The sequence below is a fragment of the Corticium candelabrum genome, chromosome 1 (genome assembly GCF_963422355.1).
Source record: "Corticium candelabrum chromosome 1, ooCorCand1.1, whole genome shotgun sequence".
Taxonomy (NCBI): Eukaryota; Metazoa; Porifera; class Homoscleromorpha; order Homosclerophorida; family Plakinidae; genus Corticium; species Corticium candelabrum.
In genome coordinates, this window is record NC_085085.1 from 10,314,322 (window position 1) to 10,332,957 (window position 18,636).

Below are 18,636 nucleotides of genomic sequence, written 5' to 3' on the forward strand. Positions count from 1 at the left end.
CGGGTTCCTGTCACGTGTGATGAAGAGTTGGAGGACATCGATGGTGCTTTCTTGCGGGAATAGTACGATCAAGACAAGGTTTTTGCAGATCAGGAGGGGTATTTTTCAAGGTGACTCACTTTCTCCACTTCTCTTCTGTATGGCTCTCAATCCTCTGAGCAAGGAGCTGAACAAAACCGGTTACAGCTACTGGATGACCACTGGGCATGGTTAGACTGCCAAACGTCAGCTCATCAGTCATCTACTTTACATGGATGATCTGAAACTGTATGGCAGAAACTCTGATCAGTTGGATGGTATCTTACCAGAGCTGACTATTGTTACGTTGTTTCAAGAAGGTATCCGTCCGGAGTTTCAAATCGAGCTAGAACGCGACCAATCGAGTACTTTGTCTGAAGCAGTGCGTAGTGCAGAAAAAACAGAATCTATCTGGAAGAGAGATCGAGAACAAAGCATGGCTAGTGACAACAACGATTGTTTTGTTCATCACCACTCGAAGTCACAATACGCCCAGCTTCAACGTTCTTTGCCGATGGGTCACCTGACACAAACCGAAAGCGTCGCCCACGTCCAGTGGTCAGTCAGACCCGCTTTTACAACAGATGATTAAATCAGCAAACGCAACTTCTTAACCAACAGGGAGAAGTTCTAAAGTTTTTGCAATCTGCCGCTATTCGGTCACCGTCTGGTTTTTTGAACACAGTTTCGTCTTCTGTTGTATCTCTAGTTTAGTGTTCCAAAGCACCACCTTCTGTGGCACCTGTCACTACTGTCATAAGAACGGTCATAGAATTAGCGATTGCCGTAAACGTCTTGCCAGAGAAACCAAGCTGGCTAGTATAGCATAATTTATTTTATGGCATTTTTCAAGCGATGTTCGTTAGGTTGTTGAATGGTGCATTCACAAGCTGGCTCTGTCACGGTATGCTGATGTGCGTGCTCGTAAATACAATGGAGGCAACAAGAGAAAGTTGACTGCAGCAATTGCACTCATTGGACAACCTGCTGTTGTGTTCATGGTAAAGTAGCAAACTTTCAATCCTAAATTGTTAAATGAAAATAAATTGTTTATATGTATAGAATAAACCAACCACTGGAATGAACCCAAAGTCCAGACGTTTCTTGTGGTCTGTAATCAACAGTCTAGTTCAGGACGGACGATCGATCGTTCTGTCATCACACAGGTCAAAAACTTTGTGTTTTGCTAACGTCGTTTAAGGCTTCATCTCACCTTTGCTGCTGTAGTCGACTTAGCAATCAGCTTTGTTATAACGTTTCTGCAGTATGGAAGAGTGTGAAGCAATTTGCACTCGAATTGGAATCATGGTCAATGGGAAACTGAAAAGCTTGAAAAGTTCTCTTCACCTGCAGAACAAGTAAGTGCCTTGCTGCTTATGGAGCCGTGCGCAAGTGCATGGGTTCTTTGCGGTTGCGTTTGAATAATAATCCATTATGATAACATTTATAATGATTTTGTGTGAATTGATTTAGTTCTTTCGTTTAGATTCGGAGATGGTTACGTTGTGGCTGTTCGTGTCGCTGGTTCTCGCCCTAATCTTGAGCCAACAAAGACATACTTCAGTAGATCATTTCCAGGAGCTGATTTGAAGGTAGAAAAACAAACACGATTCTGGTGTAAGGACAGAACTTTATCCTTGATCAATTTCTACTCTGATGATTTTTATAGGAGGAGCATCATAAAATGCTGAAATACCAGTTACCCTCCAGTTTGTCTCAACTACCAAGCATCTTTAGTCAACTGGAACGTAGCAGGAAAGATCTGCAGATTGTGGAGTACTCCGTATCACAGACTACGTTGGATAGAGTAAGTCAATTCACATGTTGTCGTCCTTTCTTTTAAGAATACCGGTATATACGTTGAACCTCGTGCTAATGGAAAAACTTTAGCGTATAGGCCACTGTTATAACGTATGTTTGCACTTGCTCTTAGGCGTCCGTTCCCAGTGAGGTATGACTGCAAGCGTCCGTAATGTGGATTATTGTGTGCTTGCGCGTGTGCGTGTCTGTGTGTGGGTGTTCATCATTGTCTGCCTGCGTGTTTGTGTGTGTGTGTGTGTGTGTGTGTGTGTGTGTGTGTGTGTGTGTGTGTGTGTGTGTATGCGTGCGTGCGTGCGTGCGTGTGAGTACGTGTGGGTGGGTGAGGATCACACATCAGCGGTTGTGAACGTTCTAATTTCTAAATAGGTGTTTCTTCACTTTGCAAAGCAGCAATGCAGCTTTGCTGGGGTTTCTTCAGCTTCAAAGAGTACGTCTTTAAGATCTAAATTTGGCGCTTTTTATACTGCTCGAAAACAGCAAGTAACTCTTGCAGAAATCAGTGAAGATCTTAAATCTGTAAGATGAAATTCAACAAAATATATCAACTTTGCTCACCGTAAATTTTAATTGCAGGTACATTTGCTGCAGCAAGAATCAGAGGAAGAGATAACATAATAGGATCTGAAGTTCTTGATAGTATTAGAGTCAAACTGCAAGATATTACAGGACATGAATTTAGATGCTGATTTAATTACAATGAACAGTTTGGTGAAGCTCATTGTTGATATTACTTGCTCTTTTTTGAAAACGTTTGTAAACGGAAGACGAAGTTTGAGATTATCTTGTCCTCTGGAAGCTCTGAGATGACTTAACACACCTATTTCGTGCGAGTATTTTTCTTGTAAAGTCAAGGATATTGAATCAGCATCTGAAGCATTTAAAATAGTAAAGAGTGGACTTAAGGATGCATTGTAGAGGTCAGACTCTTCTGACTGTCGACCTTGTCTAAAATCTAGGATTCATGGTCATAAGGCTTTATCAACTATGCTTTTGTTGATGAAAAATTCTCGTGCCAGTAGAAGGCAAGTGAGTCTTGGCCAGCATGTAGCAATGAATAGTCTGAGTATCAGATGTATTGTGGAAAGAACACAATACAACACCTACCTCGTCTTCTATTACTTGCATTCAATTCGGATGCTGTTATCAATGGACAAAGTCTCAACAGGAGAGCATTCTGGCACACGTTTGTACACCGTAAACCAACTTTAATTCTGGAGTACCTTCATCGTTTCGACAGGTAGGCCAATAAATCTCTTCAACATCTAGAGACAGCACTCTCTTTGTGACACTCACCGTTTCGACTCGGGTGCTATGGTAACATTTCATGAAACATTACTATCTAATAGGCAGAAAGGATGGTAAAGACCATCAAGCAACTTTTGAAAATTATAGCAAAATATTCATATCTTTTACTGGAGCCTCTGGCTGGCATTTTAAGCGACAGGCGTAAAGAGTATGGACAAGTGAAAGACGTGATTGTCTTAACCTGGTAGAGTCAGAACAATTCGACGAAAAAGAGGTCACTTAATCGTCATCAGTTCTTTCCGAGATGAGAGATCTAATAGATACTGCAACCAAACCAGACAAACCTGACCAAACATTCATTAGTTACTGGATCAAAAAGAGAATAGTAAGGAGCCTATACGAGAGTTCTAGTAGAGACAAAAGCCCTACGAAGACTGATCATGCAATGTAAAACTTGTAGCGGTCAAGAAGCTAATTAATCTTCCACAGCACCCATACCAGTAGCTGTGTGTGCGTGTGTGTATGCGTGTGCAGGCCCGTAGGCTAGGGAGGATCAGTGGGTTTGGACGAACCGCCCGCTCAGCAGTGAAGGTCTTCTTGATCAATGTATATATATATATATATATATATATATATATATATATATATATATATACATACATACATACATACATACATACATACATACATACATATACTGGCGCGTATAGTACACAAAACGCGCCTCGACATTTTCATGCTCTCCTATTATGTCATATTCTAAAGAAAAGTGCTGCATGGACGCAGCCGTATGATTGTTTGTTCCGTATCGTAAATACATGTGGTCGCAAACTGCTATCAGCTCCTTTTCACTTCTACAGCACGCAACCTTTCTACTTCGAAAAGCAACTAGTGCCCTTGTGTGGCGATGACTGGTTTCTTGTACTCATTTGTAGGTCGTAACGTCACAAAATATTTGTTCCTCATACGCTCGGAAACTGTGCAATTTTGCACTCCACCTTTAAATTAGCACGCAGCCTTTTCTCACTTTGAAATAGGAACTGCATGGTGTCATTCGCAGGTCCCCTGCATCTATACGTTGTTGCTCGTCTGTAGTTCGCAAAAGTTGACATTGCAGCAGGACAGACGACAAAGCTGCTGGCCGGCTTGAAGCGCAGCACATGTGCCCGTCGATGAATCGCGAAGCTTCTTCTAAATCGGGACTGTCGAAAATGTTGCAAGCGAATACTTGGTCACCTAGACAGCCTGTTATGGCTACATATTATCCGATATTTTGTATTTTCTCCGCCCAATAATTATAAGCAAATTGTATGATGCCATAATTATATATACGCGGGAAATTGTGCTAATCAACATAAGTTGCCCAGGCGAAGAATGGGCTAATCAGGTAGTAAATATTCACAATTCGAAAGGCTAAGAGTAACATGTATGTGACGTCATTGGTCCATTTTGGTGTATTACGCAACGCCCAGTTTTGAAGCTAAGCTACGGGTCTAGTGTGCTTGTGAGAGTCTGCGTGTGCGTGCGAGTGCGTGCGTGCGTGCGTGCGTGCGTGTGTGTGTGCGTGCGTGTGTGTGTGCGTGTGTGTGTGTGTGTGTGTGTGTGTGTGTGTGTGTGTGTGTGTGTGTTTGCATGTGTGTATGTGTGTTTTGTTGTTTCTATGCTTGTTTGTTGGTTTGTGTGTGTGTGTGTGTGTGTGTGTGTGTGTGTGTGTGTGTGTGTGTGTGTGTGAGAGAGAGAGAGAGAGAGAGAGACATTTGTTGAGAAAGAGCAATGTAGTTGTAGTTTTACTGCAAGTCTGTAGTAAACTGTAAATAGCGTGGGACGGTCACCCTGAAATTTGCTATTGAATTGCAGTACAATATTTACTCTGCAGTGGTAGCTAGAAATATTGTAAAATTGTACAGACAATAAAAATTCAAAAAATTCAATTTTTATATAGCTTAATAAACTCATGAAGCTGTCAACTGTATAATAAATACGATTAGTACAAACAACACCATGTCCAATACAGAAGCACAAAAGCGCTAAAGTTATTAAAACTCATGGCTTTTATCCAGTTGCTCTCTTTCTTATTAGTTCTACAACAATCTAATATATACTGTAATTATTTTCTCACTAACCATTTACTGTAACTGACAATCTATGTGGAGTAGATAATGCTACCCACATCTGTCTATTAACCCACCCACATCCGGGTAGTCATGGAGTGATCGAGTTGACCAACCTGTGCTACTGTAACCTTAGCGCATGTGAGCCTTGAGTTAATTAATTACTAGACCAGTACTAGTCTAGAACGAATACCACAGATGACGCTCATGCAACAAGGAAGGAGCTAACATCTTGACTTACCACGTTGCGTTAGAGAACATGCCAATACAGACCTTTTACACAACATACTAATTCATTGCGTACTCATTATGAGTCATGCAGTATCCGCCTACTAGATATTGCGGTGGAGTAGGCGTGCGGCGTTTGTATACGTGTGTGGACGAATGCTACTAGCAGTATACTAGTATCGATCATCTGACGCCCAAAGGTGGCTGTACAATTATAAATCAACACTTTTGAAAGCATCGACAAAAAAATCGTTAGAGAAGCGGACAGTCCAAAGAATTGAAAACTGTCAAGAAATCTGAATGCTACGATGTACTGAATATGCATGATGCTATTACTCGGACTCTCATTTTCCGAAGTGCCAAAAAACGATAACGTCATGCTGCACGCCTCGTTGAAGAAAGTTATGAAAGAGATCTATTGTTTACTCGCAATTAGACCCTAAATGTAAGAACACAAACATAGACCTTGTTGACCGCAGTCGCGTACTTTCACACCGACAACACGCACTTCCGTCGTGATATTACCACTAGAGGGTTCAGCTCACTGTGCAGTAGTTCATTCAGAACCAGACGATGGGAGAGATCAGCGAGCACCGGTGCACCGTCTCTCGAAAGGATCGTTTCCTTTTGTACGCCTGCTGCGCAACAACGTTGATATTGGTCGGGGCATTCTTCTGCTTGTTCGCTCTACATCAAATCAGAATTGACCGACTCGAGTCTCGCATCAACAACATTGAAGTTACACTTGCGAAGTTCGACTTTGTAGAAGAGAATGCAAACGATCACGCCCCTGATCATGACTCGCTGCACCGCTATGCTAGACGAGCTGTCAGTCAAAATGTCGACGATACAGGGAGTATGGACAAGCTTCTAGAACAGATGATTTCACTACAGGTGAAAAACCAGTAACATTGCGTGTAGACGCATGCCACCGACGTGCTATATATTAAAAGGAAATTCGTAAAGCCAGTCGAATTTATTGTATGTTTCATAATGTACCTGCAGCTGAAGTCACTGCGAGCTCACTGTACATCAAACCAAAAAATTTGCATTCAAGGTAGCTGTCACCGCTTTCACACATTTTCCAAAAATGAATATGCTGCATGTTTGTAGGCCCCAAAGGAAGCGTGGGAGCAAAAGGTGAGAAAGGAAGGCGTGGATCACAAGGTATGTCAACTGCATAGAGTGAAGCATAATTTTACTTTTGTGCAATTGCTATCTGCTATATCAATAAGGCAAGAAAGGAGAAACGGGTCTTCAAGGAATGCAAGGTGAGAAAGGTGAAACAGGTGACGTGGGACCACGTGGAACAAGCATTGGTAAGTATTGAAGTTAAACATTAACTTTGCATGAAAGACAAGCGCACGAACTGACGCGCACATACACACACAACAACAACAACAAAAACAAACAAACAAACAAACCAATACAGAAACAACAAGCAAACAACACACTCGCTCACGCACAGACGCACACATGCACGCAAGCACTCACACCCACAAACAAATACAGAAAATTTTAATGTAGTGTTGTGCTTAGTATAGATTTAGCGTTCAGTGTGACTATGACTCTTATTTAGTATGCTGTTAGTTCCCTGCTTATATTTGCTGTTTATGTGATTGGACTTGTAAACAATAGAGAGAGGGGAGGGAAGGGAGAGAGAGAAAGGAAAACATATATAAAACAAACAGCAGATAATCAATGCAGAGCAGATTTAGAGAAAGGATAAAGATTTAACATTTTTTGTCATTCTGTCAATTTTTAAATAGAATTTTCTGCTCTCCATGTTCTGTTTCTTGTAGACCCTCCCGTCATCACTCGTTCCCCACTCAGTGTGACCGTATTACAAAACGGTTTAGCTGTCTTCGAATGTGAGGCAAGTGGAACACCAAATCCTACAATCAGTTGGAGAAGACTGGATAACTCGCCGCTTCCTAAATTGCGAGCTTCCGTATTGCTCACCAATGCACTAAAAATTGTTGATATCCAACCAGAAGATGCAGGTTCATATGTATGTGAAGCTAAAAACGTGTTTGGGTTAGAGCAAGCATACGCCACTCTTGCCGTTCAAGGTATCAATTCTATTTATCTAACACATATATTACATCATTATTGTATTAATAAAATATATAATATTAACTTGCAGCTCCTCCATCTTTTATTAAAGTGTCTTCTGACGTTGTGTCCGTATTTCCCAGAGACGATGTCAAGTTGGACTGCTTGACGTCAGGATATCCCATTCCAACGATTACTTGGTCTCGAGTAGATGATTTGCCAAAGTCCAGCAAAATAGAGAAGAACGGAACTCTCATTCTTCGTAACGTGACGCAATCGGATGTAGGTCAATACATCTGTACAGCACAAAACGATATTGGAAAGAAGACTCACTCTCTTACTCTCAGACTAGATGTAGAAAGTTGGATTATCAAATTGTATTAATTGTCTAGGGATTGTAATCGTCATTGTCGTATTTGTGTTAGACATTCCTACTCTTCCTGGAGAAGCTGTTGTTAATACGGACGCTCTACTCAAGTGTCGACTTTGTTCTATCCGTGGATATTCATTGACGTGGGAAAAGATTGGCGGCAGTCTTCCAGCAGGAAGGACGACACAAAGTGGTTGCACTCTCATTATCAAAAACACGACCCTGGATGACAGCGGAAGATACGCGTGCATTGCAACCAAACAGACGGGAGAGAAACTGAGACACGAAGTACCGTTTACAGTTATAGGTCACTTGATTCCTTACTATCGTGCAAGAACCATGTTATTTATACTAATGTTGTGTTGACTACAGCTCCTCCTCGTATCACCAGTCACATTTCGCCTATCGTTGCTATTCGATCACAAGGAGAATTGGAATTGCGGTGTGCTGCTGTCGGTCCGCCAGCGCCTGAGGTCTACTGGACTCGAGGCTCACAACGGTTGACAAGCACGGAAAAGGGAATCCTGCAAATCAGAAACATGGACGAATCGTCCATTGGCTTTTATCGCTGCAACGCGGTCAACCGCTTGGGCCAAGATGCTAGAGAAACCAATATAGGTAACATAAAGTTTTTGTAAGTCAAAAAAATTTGTTATCATTAATTTTGTATGTTTGAAGTAATATCTCAGTTGCAATTTGTGGAACGTCCACCATACAATGTGACTTTCAACAGTACATCTGAAACAATAGCAATCAACTGCACAGCTACAGCGGCATCCGGTTTACCCGTCAACACGCAATGGTCGATCAACCGTTATCATAAGAAACAATTTGGATGCGACGAAGAATCCTATGGTAAAAGTATATCTGTGTTCTCGAATGGAACTCTGGTTATTCCTAAAGCAGACCGATGCGACATCGGTGTGTACAACTGCAGCGCTCAACATGACGGAGAAACTATAAGCACGTCAGCGCGAATTGTCTCTTTGTATAGAGGTATATATATACAACTATTTACTTGTATAGAGACAACTAGAGAACTAGCTATTTGTAACTTTTCTGTAGATACGAGTTGGATGTTGACAAGTGACTCATGTGGAGGATTCAGGCAGTCTACGTACGACAAATCAGTTCGTTACGCAGTCTCGTTGTCAGACGTATGGGATAAATCAAAAATATATGATTGTCCTGTTGGATATCACTGGGCATCTACTGATGAAGGACGAAAAATATTTAAAAATAACATTAACAAGTCGGGTATCCACGTGTATAACGCACAGTGCAAATGGTCCGGTTATGTGTGGGAAGGAAAGAATCGTTATTACTTCAGGTTTCGTGATTCGGCGTCAACCAATGCTTACAAGCATTCTGGCAACAACGACGAGTATCAAATTCAAACCAGTGCTGCTACCAGCCAATTCGCCGGCATTGTCTGCATTAAAGACTGACCGCGGACTTGATGGCCGTATAGAGTCGTTCGCCTATTACTATTTCTGTGGGTTGTAACTGTTAGCTAAATTGCTTCTCTCAAGCTGTAGTATTAGAGGAACTCTTGTTAAACAGTTTACATGTAACACTGTAAGAGCGTACTGGAATTACAGAACAGCAGCAGAAACAGATTGTGTTTTGCACTCTATAACTATAAATAGGCATAAAACCACGAGGCTATTGCCTCAATCAGTAGCCTATGGTCACTTTACATAAATATAAGTCATCATGAAAACAAGGTACAAGTGGAAAAACTAGGAGCTCCAATAATAGCATCCATGTTGGCCCCAACCTGGATGATATTCCTACGCCACGCCACTGCTGTACCCTGCCGCGGTGTTTACGCTAGTCTCTAGATAGATTGTTATTACGACTACGTGCAGTACGATTTCTGTATATATTTTTTCGTTTCTAAATGTTCTCTAATCAAAAACAGCCAAGTCATGCTTGCCTGTAACAAAGAGATTGCTAATGTATTAGGGTGCGTTTATCTAGACGTCTACTTTATTTCCACTTCAACTAGGTAGACTTAAAATCTGCCTTCACTCACTCTAATCTATAAGTCTCTTTTTTCTTTTTTTAATTAGGTTTAGGTACTTTGCGATGTGACGTTACCACGTGATGGTAGTGCACTAAAAATGGAAGCGAGAAACGTGAACTTGCCAGCAAAGTCCTTGAAGAGGTATACGCTTTGTCGCGCGTATATATGGTCTGTTCCATAAGTCGACATTTTTAAGTTAAATTTGCAGTGTAAACGATCATTACCGAAAGCATGCTGACTTGAACGCTGATTCGCTTTACCTAGCAAAGTCTTCATACGCTATTTTATAATTTACTGAGTAAGCGTGACGTCAGTGTAAACGCACCATTAGATTCTAGATTTTTAATGTTATTTGTCTTCTTTAAAAGAGTTCAGACACATCCCGCGCATCCGTGGACGCATGCTCTTAATTTTTGCTACAAAGTGTACTTCTTGTCGAAGGCGATTTTGTTACCAAACTGCACGGTGTGGTTGACTACGGCTTAATTAATTAAATCGAGGGCTTTGAAACAGTCAGTCAGCAGCAGCACGTACAAAATAATTTATTCTATTCGGTCACACTTTGCCACGCACGTTCGTTCACTCTGAAATTTAGTAAGATTGCACCCGTTAGTGAATGGCATTGCTTTTGGTGGTTTGATTAAGACAATGGACACGCATAAAGAAACCTCTCATGTCTCGGGCAGAACACTAGTGTTATCGTCTGCTCTAATACAGCCACACTTCAAAATATATTGTGAAATGTCATATACGTATATACAGTGATTCAAACATCATGACGAGCTTGTGGGCGGTTGCCTCGTCTGAACATTACTAACTCTAGTGTATGACATACCGTGTATTTATATCTGTTAGCAAACAACTGCTGAGATTTCTTTGCAATCTGCCTGTCTGTCTTCCTGCCTGTCTGTCTGTCTGTCTGTCTGTCTGTCTGTCTGTATGTATGTATGTATGTATGTATGTATGTTTGTATGTATGTCATCCCCACTTCTTCTAAGCACGCTTTAAAACCAACGAATTTCTTTAGCGTCTTACCTGAGGTTGGGAGTGTCTCTGCCTTTCACCAATTGGATTAAAAAGTGTGATATTGGTCATGATTTAGATGAATACCGATATCATCTTTAAACCTGTAAATATGGTGTGGACCTGTATGGTCTCACAATTCAGTCTTAAATGGGTGGAGCGAATGCCTGTCAGACCTTCACCTTCCCCATCAAACAGAAGCAAGACATCAATACATCAATATTGACGACCGTCCAGACATTACAATGTTTGATCCAAATACTGGACAGAATTTGGATATTGATGTGTCCCTGGCTCATCCGTGGAGTCAGTACAGTATTAGTAAGGCTAGCAAGGAAAATGGTCATGCTGCCGCGACAAGAGAAGAACAAGGAATGAAAAATATTCAGAAGAGCTTTTTCCAGGAGGATATGTATCAAGATGTGTTCCTCTTGTGATAGATCATTTTGGGAGGTGGCGCACGAAGACAGAAAATTTTTTGCAGCATTTGTCACAAAAGTCAGCAAATCCAGACGCCAATTTTAATGCTTCCATGTTCATGTCGTATTGGAGACAAAGAGTTTCTACAATTCTGCAAAGATGCAATGCCAAAGTTATCCTTAGAAACTTTCAAAACTGTCACTTAATCATGGTGATTTAGATAGATTATTTGATTTTGGCATTCAAAGTCAAGTCCATTAGTTAATGACTTTTTTGTTTGCAAGGACTGATTTGTATTTAAACAATCACAGCATACGTACAAGTAGAATCTGTATGAGAATAAATTATCTGTCTGTCTGTCTGTCTGTCTGTCTGTTATTTATTTCTTACATCAAACTATCATACAATTCTGTCTGTCTGTCTGTCTGTCTGTCTGTCTGTCTGTCTGTCTGTCTGTCTGTCTGTCTGTCTGTCTGTCTTTCAAATAACATTTATTTCAAACATACATCTATAATAAAGTGCTAGCAAGGTAACTATATAAAGTTCTGTAACTACGAGAGTTTACTACTAGATTTTAAAAGCAAACAAACATGTCACATTTAAAAGAGAGCAATGCAGACAGACAGACAGACAGACAGACTTCTGACTGTCTGTTTTTATCAGTGAGTCTGCTTGTTCGTTTGTTCATGTCCATTGCTAGTCCTAGCTGCTTTCCTTCTATTGCTGTTTTATATAGGTATCCATGGGAGAGGAAGCATTTGAAAAGGCAAGGAAAGAGAATAGCCAATCTTTTTGCCTGATGAGTTCTTTGTGGAATGTTGTCAACAACATGAACGGCCACTTGAAGACAACCGTCGTTGTGTTACAATAATGAGGCGTGTTTATGATTTTAACATATTTTATATTCAACTTCTGTCTGCTTGTCTGCCTGCCTGCCTGTCTGTCTGTCTATTTGTCTGTCTTTCTGTCTGTCTGTCTGTCTGTCTGTCTGTTTGTCTGTCTGTCTGTTTGTTTGTATGTACAGACTTGGACAAAATTATAGGGACACCCCGCTGTGGGTATGTAGTAACACAATAATTAGGTCACAATTTACCAACTATCAATATTGTTAAGAACTTAATAGTTACCGCGTTGATTGTTAGGTTTCTTGAGAATACTGTAGACCCTAAATTGTTTTCTTTACGTTTCGCATTGCGGAAAACGAGACCTAAAAGTGTATGACGTCATGACTGCGTAAGCGTCGTAAGTTAGACTCTCTCTGATTTTGTTTAGTGGCTTTTAAAAAAGCCGGTTTTAATAACGCGAAGGAAAATTGAAGCCCTTCACCAGTTCCTCAGTACCGAGTGTTCCCGCCTCTCGCCCTTCTGATTGCGTCCAAACGTCGCGGAACACTTTCTGCCAAGTTCCGGACACGCGCGGCTGCCACGCCTCTTGTAGAGCATTCCAGAGCTCAGCGCAGTTCTCGGTTCGCGACGGTTGGCAGCAGTTTTGAGTTCATGCCACAAGTTCTCGATTGGATTCGCATCAGGCGATTTTGGCGGCCAGTCCAACAGTGTGACGTCATGCTGGCGTAGCCATTGTCTTGTTGACCGAGACGTGTGGATTGGCGCGTTGTCCTGCTGGAAGACAACGTTGTCTCCTATCAGTGCCGCCGCGTCTGTAAGCATGTGCTCTTCCAGAACCTGTTGGTACGCCGTGCTGTCCAAACGACCTTCCAGTTTCACCAGAGACCCCACACCATGCCAACACATCGATCTCCACACCATCACACTAGCCGCGTGCTGGACCGTACGGTCACAACATTCAGGGAGAAATTCCTCACCTTTGCGACGCCAAACGTACAGAGCACCATCGTTTCCTATGCTGACTTTTTACTCATCTCTAAAAAGAACAGATTTCCAGTCATCCAAAGTCCATTGTGTGTGAGTGGTTGCCCATCCCAGTCGCAAACGCCGATGGTTTTCTGTTAGCAGTGGGTTTTTTCTAGGCCTCCGAGCGTTCACTCCTGTCTCACTGAGACGACGACGGACTGTTCTACTTGACACCTGCTTGCCGGTTTCATCAGGCAGCTGATAGGGTAGCGGCACCTAATTCGGAACAGTTTTGGCCACGCCTTACTTCACTTTCTTTTTACCGAAGTTCTCGATTGGCTTGTACCCTAGATAATCTTGTAGAGTAACTGTTGACACTTCGATGGAGCGACGCTCGTTTCGGTCGACCACGTTTCAACACCGCGATTGCGCAGAATGTGGGCGGTTCGTGAGAAACCAGTAGCTCTCCCAGGGATCCTAATTCGGAACATTTATTTTCTCCCAGATACAACTATCACATCGCGTTGCAATTTTGTCATGTGTTTATCTAGTCTGTACTGACGATGTAGAATAATTTTGGTGAATGTTTAGGCTCTGGCTACCATTTTCTCCTTATCTTGCCGAAGGTAAGCTAAAACGGCCTGATTCTCTCTAGAAATCGTTTATTAGTGCAAAAACATGGTACAGACGGTTACATATATCTACTAGCATGGTGCTTGCACGTTTTATTTGGTGTGGATGGCAGTATGGCGTACAGAGAGTGATTTTTCTCAATGCCTAATTGAAATTAATCACTTACGCGGTAGTTTTGAGGCACATACAAAATTCTTACTGTCTGGATTTTATTGGTATGCACTCACAGACTTCCTTAGCACCAGTCATCTCCGTCCTGAAGTGGACATCTCATTCAACGAATGCGTACTAGTCTACCGACCCCCGACTCGATTACATGTAGCTATACAGGCATAAACAGCTATTTTTATTGCGATCAACCTTTGAAAAGCACACTGCTACGCATGTAGAGTAACAGAGTTGTATACACGTTCCCTTGTGTCTGATTCTGCACGTGCATGGGTGGAGCGAACGAAGTCATTTGATCTAAATGATTTGAACTTTTCCCAACTGTGTTTCTGAATACATGTCGACGTTTGCTTCGTCTCAATCTGCTGCTTTCCAAGAAGCAGTTGATGCTGTTAGGTCAAAGCGTTTATCAGTGCGTCAAGCAGCAAGGACCTACGGTTGTGCTACAACAACTCTCTACAGCCACGTCCGTGGTGTTGTTAAACACCAGCAAACTGGCAGGCCTACCACGCTTGCAGAGCTAGAAGAGAAGGTAGTGGATCGTGCATGCATAGCTCTAGGAACATTTGGCTACCCAGCTACACGTGACCTGGTTGGGCGTGTGCTCAAGCAATATCTAGCAGATGTTGGTTGTGAAGCTCTTTTCCATCAGGCGAGCCATCAAAGAAGTGGTGGAGTGCTTTCTTCAAACGCTGGCCAGAACTAACTGAAAGAAAACCTCAGCATCTAACAATCCAACGAGCCAAGTGTTGCACACCTGAAGTTATCTATGGTTTCTTCACAAAACAGGAGAAAGTACTGAGTGATGAAGGTTTGCTGGACCTAAAGTACAGTGACCTTGCAGCTCGCCTATGGAACTGTGATGAAACAGGTCTTTCCACTTCTGTAATTTCCACAAAAGTCATTGTCAGAAGAGGAGACAAGCACGTTGTTGAAGTAGGCAGTGGATCCGGCAGAGAGAATATTACAGTGCTAGCCTGTGGATCAGCAGTTGGCGAAAAGCTTCCTCCCTATGTTGTGTATAAAGCTAAGACAGCTGATCCAGCATGGATGGAAAATGGTCCCATTGGAACAAGATATACCAGCAGTGACTCTGGATGGATGGAAGAAGCACAATTCACAGAATGGTTTGCTCTGTCTTTCTGCCAGCTACAGAATCAGTGCCTGTGATGCTTATTCTAGATGGTCATGGCTCACACATCTCACTGAAAGTAGTAACATGTGCCAGGGAAAACAACGTAATTATATTTTGCTTACCACCACACACAACACACATTCTACAGCCCTTAGATGTGAGTGTCTTTCGAACTGTCAAGAGAGCCTGCAGTCAAATCTTAAAAATCTACAAAACTGAAACATGTCAGGCAGTAGTCACCAAAAAATCCTTTCCTTCTCTACTAAAGAAATTATGGGAAAATAGTGTTTTCCCTGAGCATTTGGTCAGTGGCATTCGAGCAACAGGTATTCATCCTCTAAACAGGGAAGTTATTGCACATGGTGCACTTAATCCATCAATGCCTTACACGAAATGCTGCTATGATCGCCTAACAACAGCAACACCAATCACAGAAAAAATAACATCCACCTTCAAGGAGCATTTTCAAGCCAAGCTCACCAAGCCTGCCTCTAAGAGGGGAAGACTTCAGCTCGACTATTACGGAGAATCAGTGACTAGGGAAGAAGCCGTACAACGCCTCAGAGAAAGATAACGCCAAAAGAAAGAAAGAAAGAAGAAACGAAGGAATGCCGAAGTTGACTTAGCTTTGCCCCTTAGTAGTAGTCAAGAAAATCTGTGCCAGGGATGTGGCAAGGACTATGAAAACGATACCACAGATGATCAGCAGTGCTGGATAGGCTGCGATAAAGCAGGCTGCAGAAGGTGGTACCACTACTGGTGCGCCATGTTTACAGACATGCCTTATACGGCTGAGTTGTAGATCTGCTCACATGTTCTTAAATGCATCTTTCATAAATTCTTCAGTAGAAATAATTTCCTTTATGTAGAAACCATTTCTCTATGTAGGACTGGAGTAACGTTGGCACCACATTGTAAATGGTTGATATTAATGACAATAAAATAATGACGATGTTGCAAAATTCTAGACTCAAGTCCATCTGATGAAAAGATGAACACTTCCTATGCTGCAAATTACGTTGCTCGGGCATATCTACAGTTCCTTTTCGCCTCTGATGATAGATAGCAGTCTTTCACATCGTAAATGACACAGAAACCTCACAAAAATCGGTTGAAGATCAATGGCTACTACGTCCTTGGCGATGATGTAGTTTAAAATCTAAAAAACAACAAAGAACTGAAGCTAAATCTTCATAATTTCAAGAATACGCAAAAACACCTAGGCAACATTGGAACGTGGTCTACCCTGCTTGACAAGCACAAGTCCTATCCTCAGTAGCCGTGCATGTAGCTTTATCTCTTCGGTACTCGGAGCGCACAAATCAAGATTCTTGCAATCGTGGTTAGCAAGAAAACGACTGTTCCGAATTAGGATCCCGTATGGTGATATCAACTTACACGCAATATTTCAAACGTCTCGTGATCACGACGAGCAGCAGCGACTGCGCGCGCTCCCACTAATCTTACGAGTAAGGTCATGCATTGGTCTACAATATGATATACAATGTATGGCAAATACGCTTTTGTTTTATGAGAAACATGTGGCTCTAATTCCGGGCGTAACCGGAAGTGTTCCGAATTATACGAGAGCAGTCGTGATTGTGCTCTGCGGTTCTGCAGTGCCATTCTCTTCAGCCGATGATCTTCGCGGATTGTCGTTGTCTTCCCACGTCCATATCGTTTTTCATAATCGCTGCTGCCATGGGAAAGCCGTTGCAGGCACTGATGAACCGAATTCCTGGAGCGGCGGACAAAAACTGCGATCTGACGCACAGAATGGCCAACTAAGTGAAGGGCTTCAATTTTCCCTCGCGTTTTTGGACTCAATTGTTTGCCTCGAGGCATCGCTGCAACTCGTGGAATATCGCATGGAACAAGACTCTGCAACTGCGTGCAGCTGAACGTTCAGGCTAACTTATCGCCTAAGTTTGGCGGTCTCAAGGGCAGCGGTTTTAGTGCAGCTGCCATTTTGGCGGTAGCATTTTGAGATTTTGCTACGTAAAACGTGGACCGTAAGTGGCATGTCAATGTTCTTTTGTTGCTATAACTTTTTTAGTTTTTGTCTTAGCAGGATTCTTTTTGTAATTAATTAGTGTCGCATGATTTTTGAATACGTTGAAGTTTGTTTATTGATTAAAATTGCAAAACAATTCGAATTGTGATGACATGCACGAAATCAATTCGATTCCTTTCTCTGTTCACATCATCTGTCTCTTTGTATGCAAACCCTGGTTGTCAGAAGTGTTAATCTCAATTAATCTCAATAATCAGATAAATTATGTTTATGCTTATTGCTCTGTTACTATTTTTGTTTAACAACATAGAACCTAAGATAAACTGAAGCTAAAGACACTTCTACCATCGATGATGACCAGCAGTTCGCTTGCCGGTTACTTATGTGCGTACCATATGCTTTCCAAGAGCATATTTCCTCGTATGTGTTCGTGTTTCACTAAAGCCGCTGGACTTGTTAGACGTAAGGTTTCAGAAATAAGAAGACAAAACTTGTCTTCCTAGTGATATCAGCTGTCCTGCTGATGGCAACATCGCCAGGAAACAAGCTGAGAAGTTGACGAAATACAGTGATTTAAGGGTGGAGGTAAGCCGCATGTGGCAGTGTTGGACATTGGTTGCATGTTCCAGTGGTGTTGAGAGCGTTGGGCACAGTGCACGCAAGTATTGCACGGTGGCTGGACATTATTCCAGGTCATCACAACCTTTGGAACGTAAAGAAAGCAGTTTTTATCCAGTCGGATTCTACGTAAAGTCATGTCTTCTGTTTAGACTGCTATAATGTTCTAGGCACCTCTGAAGCAGGGGTTGCCTTCTGTTGTTACAAGAGACCTTACTAACCAGACTGATCTGGGTGAGAACGACATAACAAAGCCATTAGAGCATAGTGGTTAAAGTTCTGGTTCTCTGACCATGATGGCCTGGGTTTAATCCTGGGTAGCGATCGACAGCAATATAATAAAACGAGTCTGTTGGGTCTTTCTCACTGTCTATTGCTTATGTCTGTGAGAGTAGACTTGTTTCTGTAGATGGAGAGTTTCTGTGACCCGGCGAGAGGATCTTTGGCAATGAGAATTAGTGCATTTTAGTAGTCATTGATAGCTACTGGGCGTGCTGTCAAGGCAGGCAAAATCCCCGTAGCGCACGCAATCAATAGTCGATAAGCCAGTCACTAGCGCCGTAAGGATTACACGGAAACAATTAGCTCTCTGGGACTTACCTGCCGCGTTAGTTAGGACCCCACTTATTCAACCTTGAGGGTGATGATGACACACATAATAATAATTTTATTTTTCGCACATCATTTAATGACGTAGCTCTCACTATAGGGGCAACACACACACATACAAAAACACACATTCACAACTACATAACCCTAACTATCTGTGATACCTAGCCATATATATCTAACTGTAACTTCTTGTCCACTACGTACCTACCAGGATAAGCATCCCTCGTAATTACACGTCTATTTGCAGGTAAAGTTCTCTTTCTAAAAAGTTGAGTTTTAATATTTTAACCTTCTCCTCAGCCTCCTAAAACAACCGATCTGTAAG

The 18,636-nt window shown here is 42.0% G+C and overlaps 2 protein-coding genes across 3 annotated transcripts; both read left to right on the plus strand.

Moving 5' to 3' along the window:
- Positions 1-625: 625 nt before the first annotated feature.
- Positions 626-2,613, plus strand: LOC134195727 (phospholipid-transporting ATPase ABCA1-like). 2 transcript variants are annotated; one of them, XM_062664809.1, is made up of 8 exons: positions 626-1,019; positions 1,081-1,184; positions 1,246-1,376; positions 1,505-1,610; positions 1,688-1,825; positions 1,952-1,969; positions 2,206-2,355; positions 2,413-2,613. In XM_062664809.1, the coding sequence occupies exons 3-8, from the start codon at positions 1,285-1,287 to the stop codon at positions 2,452-2,454; spliced, it is 546 nt and encodes a 181-aa protein (XP_062520793.1). In that variant the 5' UTR covers positions 626-1,019; positions 1,081-1,184; positions 1,246-1,284; the 3' UTR covers positions 2,455-2,613. The 2 variants fall into 2 exon arrangements, with proteins under 2 accessions (XP_062520793.1, XP_062520801.1); XM_062664817.1 differs by lacking the exon at positions 1,952-1,969 and having other exon boundaries at positions 629-1,019.
- Positions 2,614-5,996: 3,383 nt separating this feature from the next.
- On the plus strand, positions 5,997-9,526 carry LOC134198074 (hemicentin-1-like). Its single transcript, XM_062667411.1, has 10 exons — positions 5,997-6,317; positions 6,429-6,480; positions 6,537-6,590; positions 6,659-6,742; positions 7,226-7,495; positions 7,570-7,839; positions 7,904-8,155; positions 8,221-8,466; positions 8,527-8,844; positions 8,914-9,526. The coding sequence occupies exons 1-10, from the start codon at positions 5,997-5,999 to the stop codon at positions 9,294-9,296; spliced, it is 2,250 nt and encodes a 749-aa protein (XP_062523395.1). The 3' UTR covers positions 9,297-9,526.
- Positions 9,527-18,636: the final 9,110 nt, after the last annotated feature.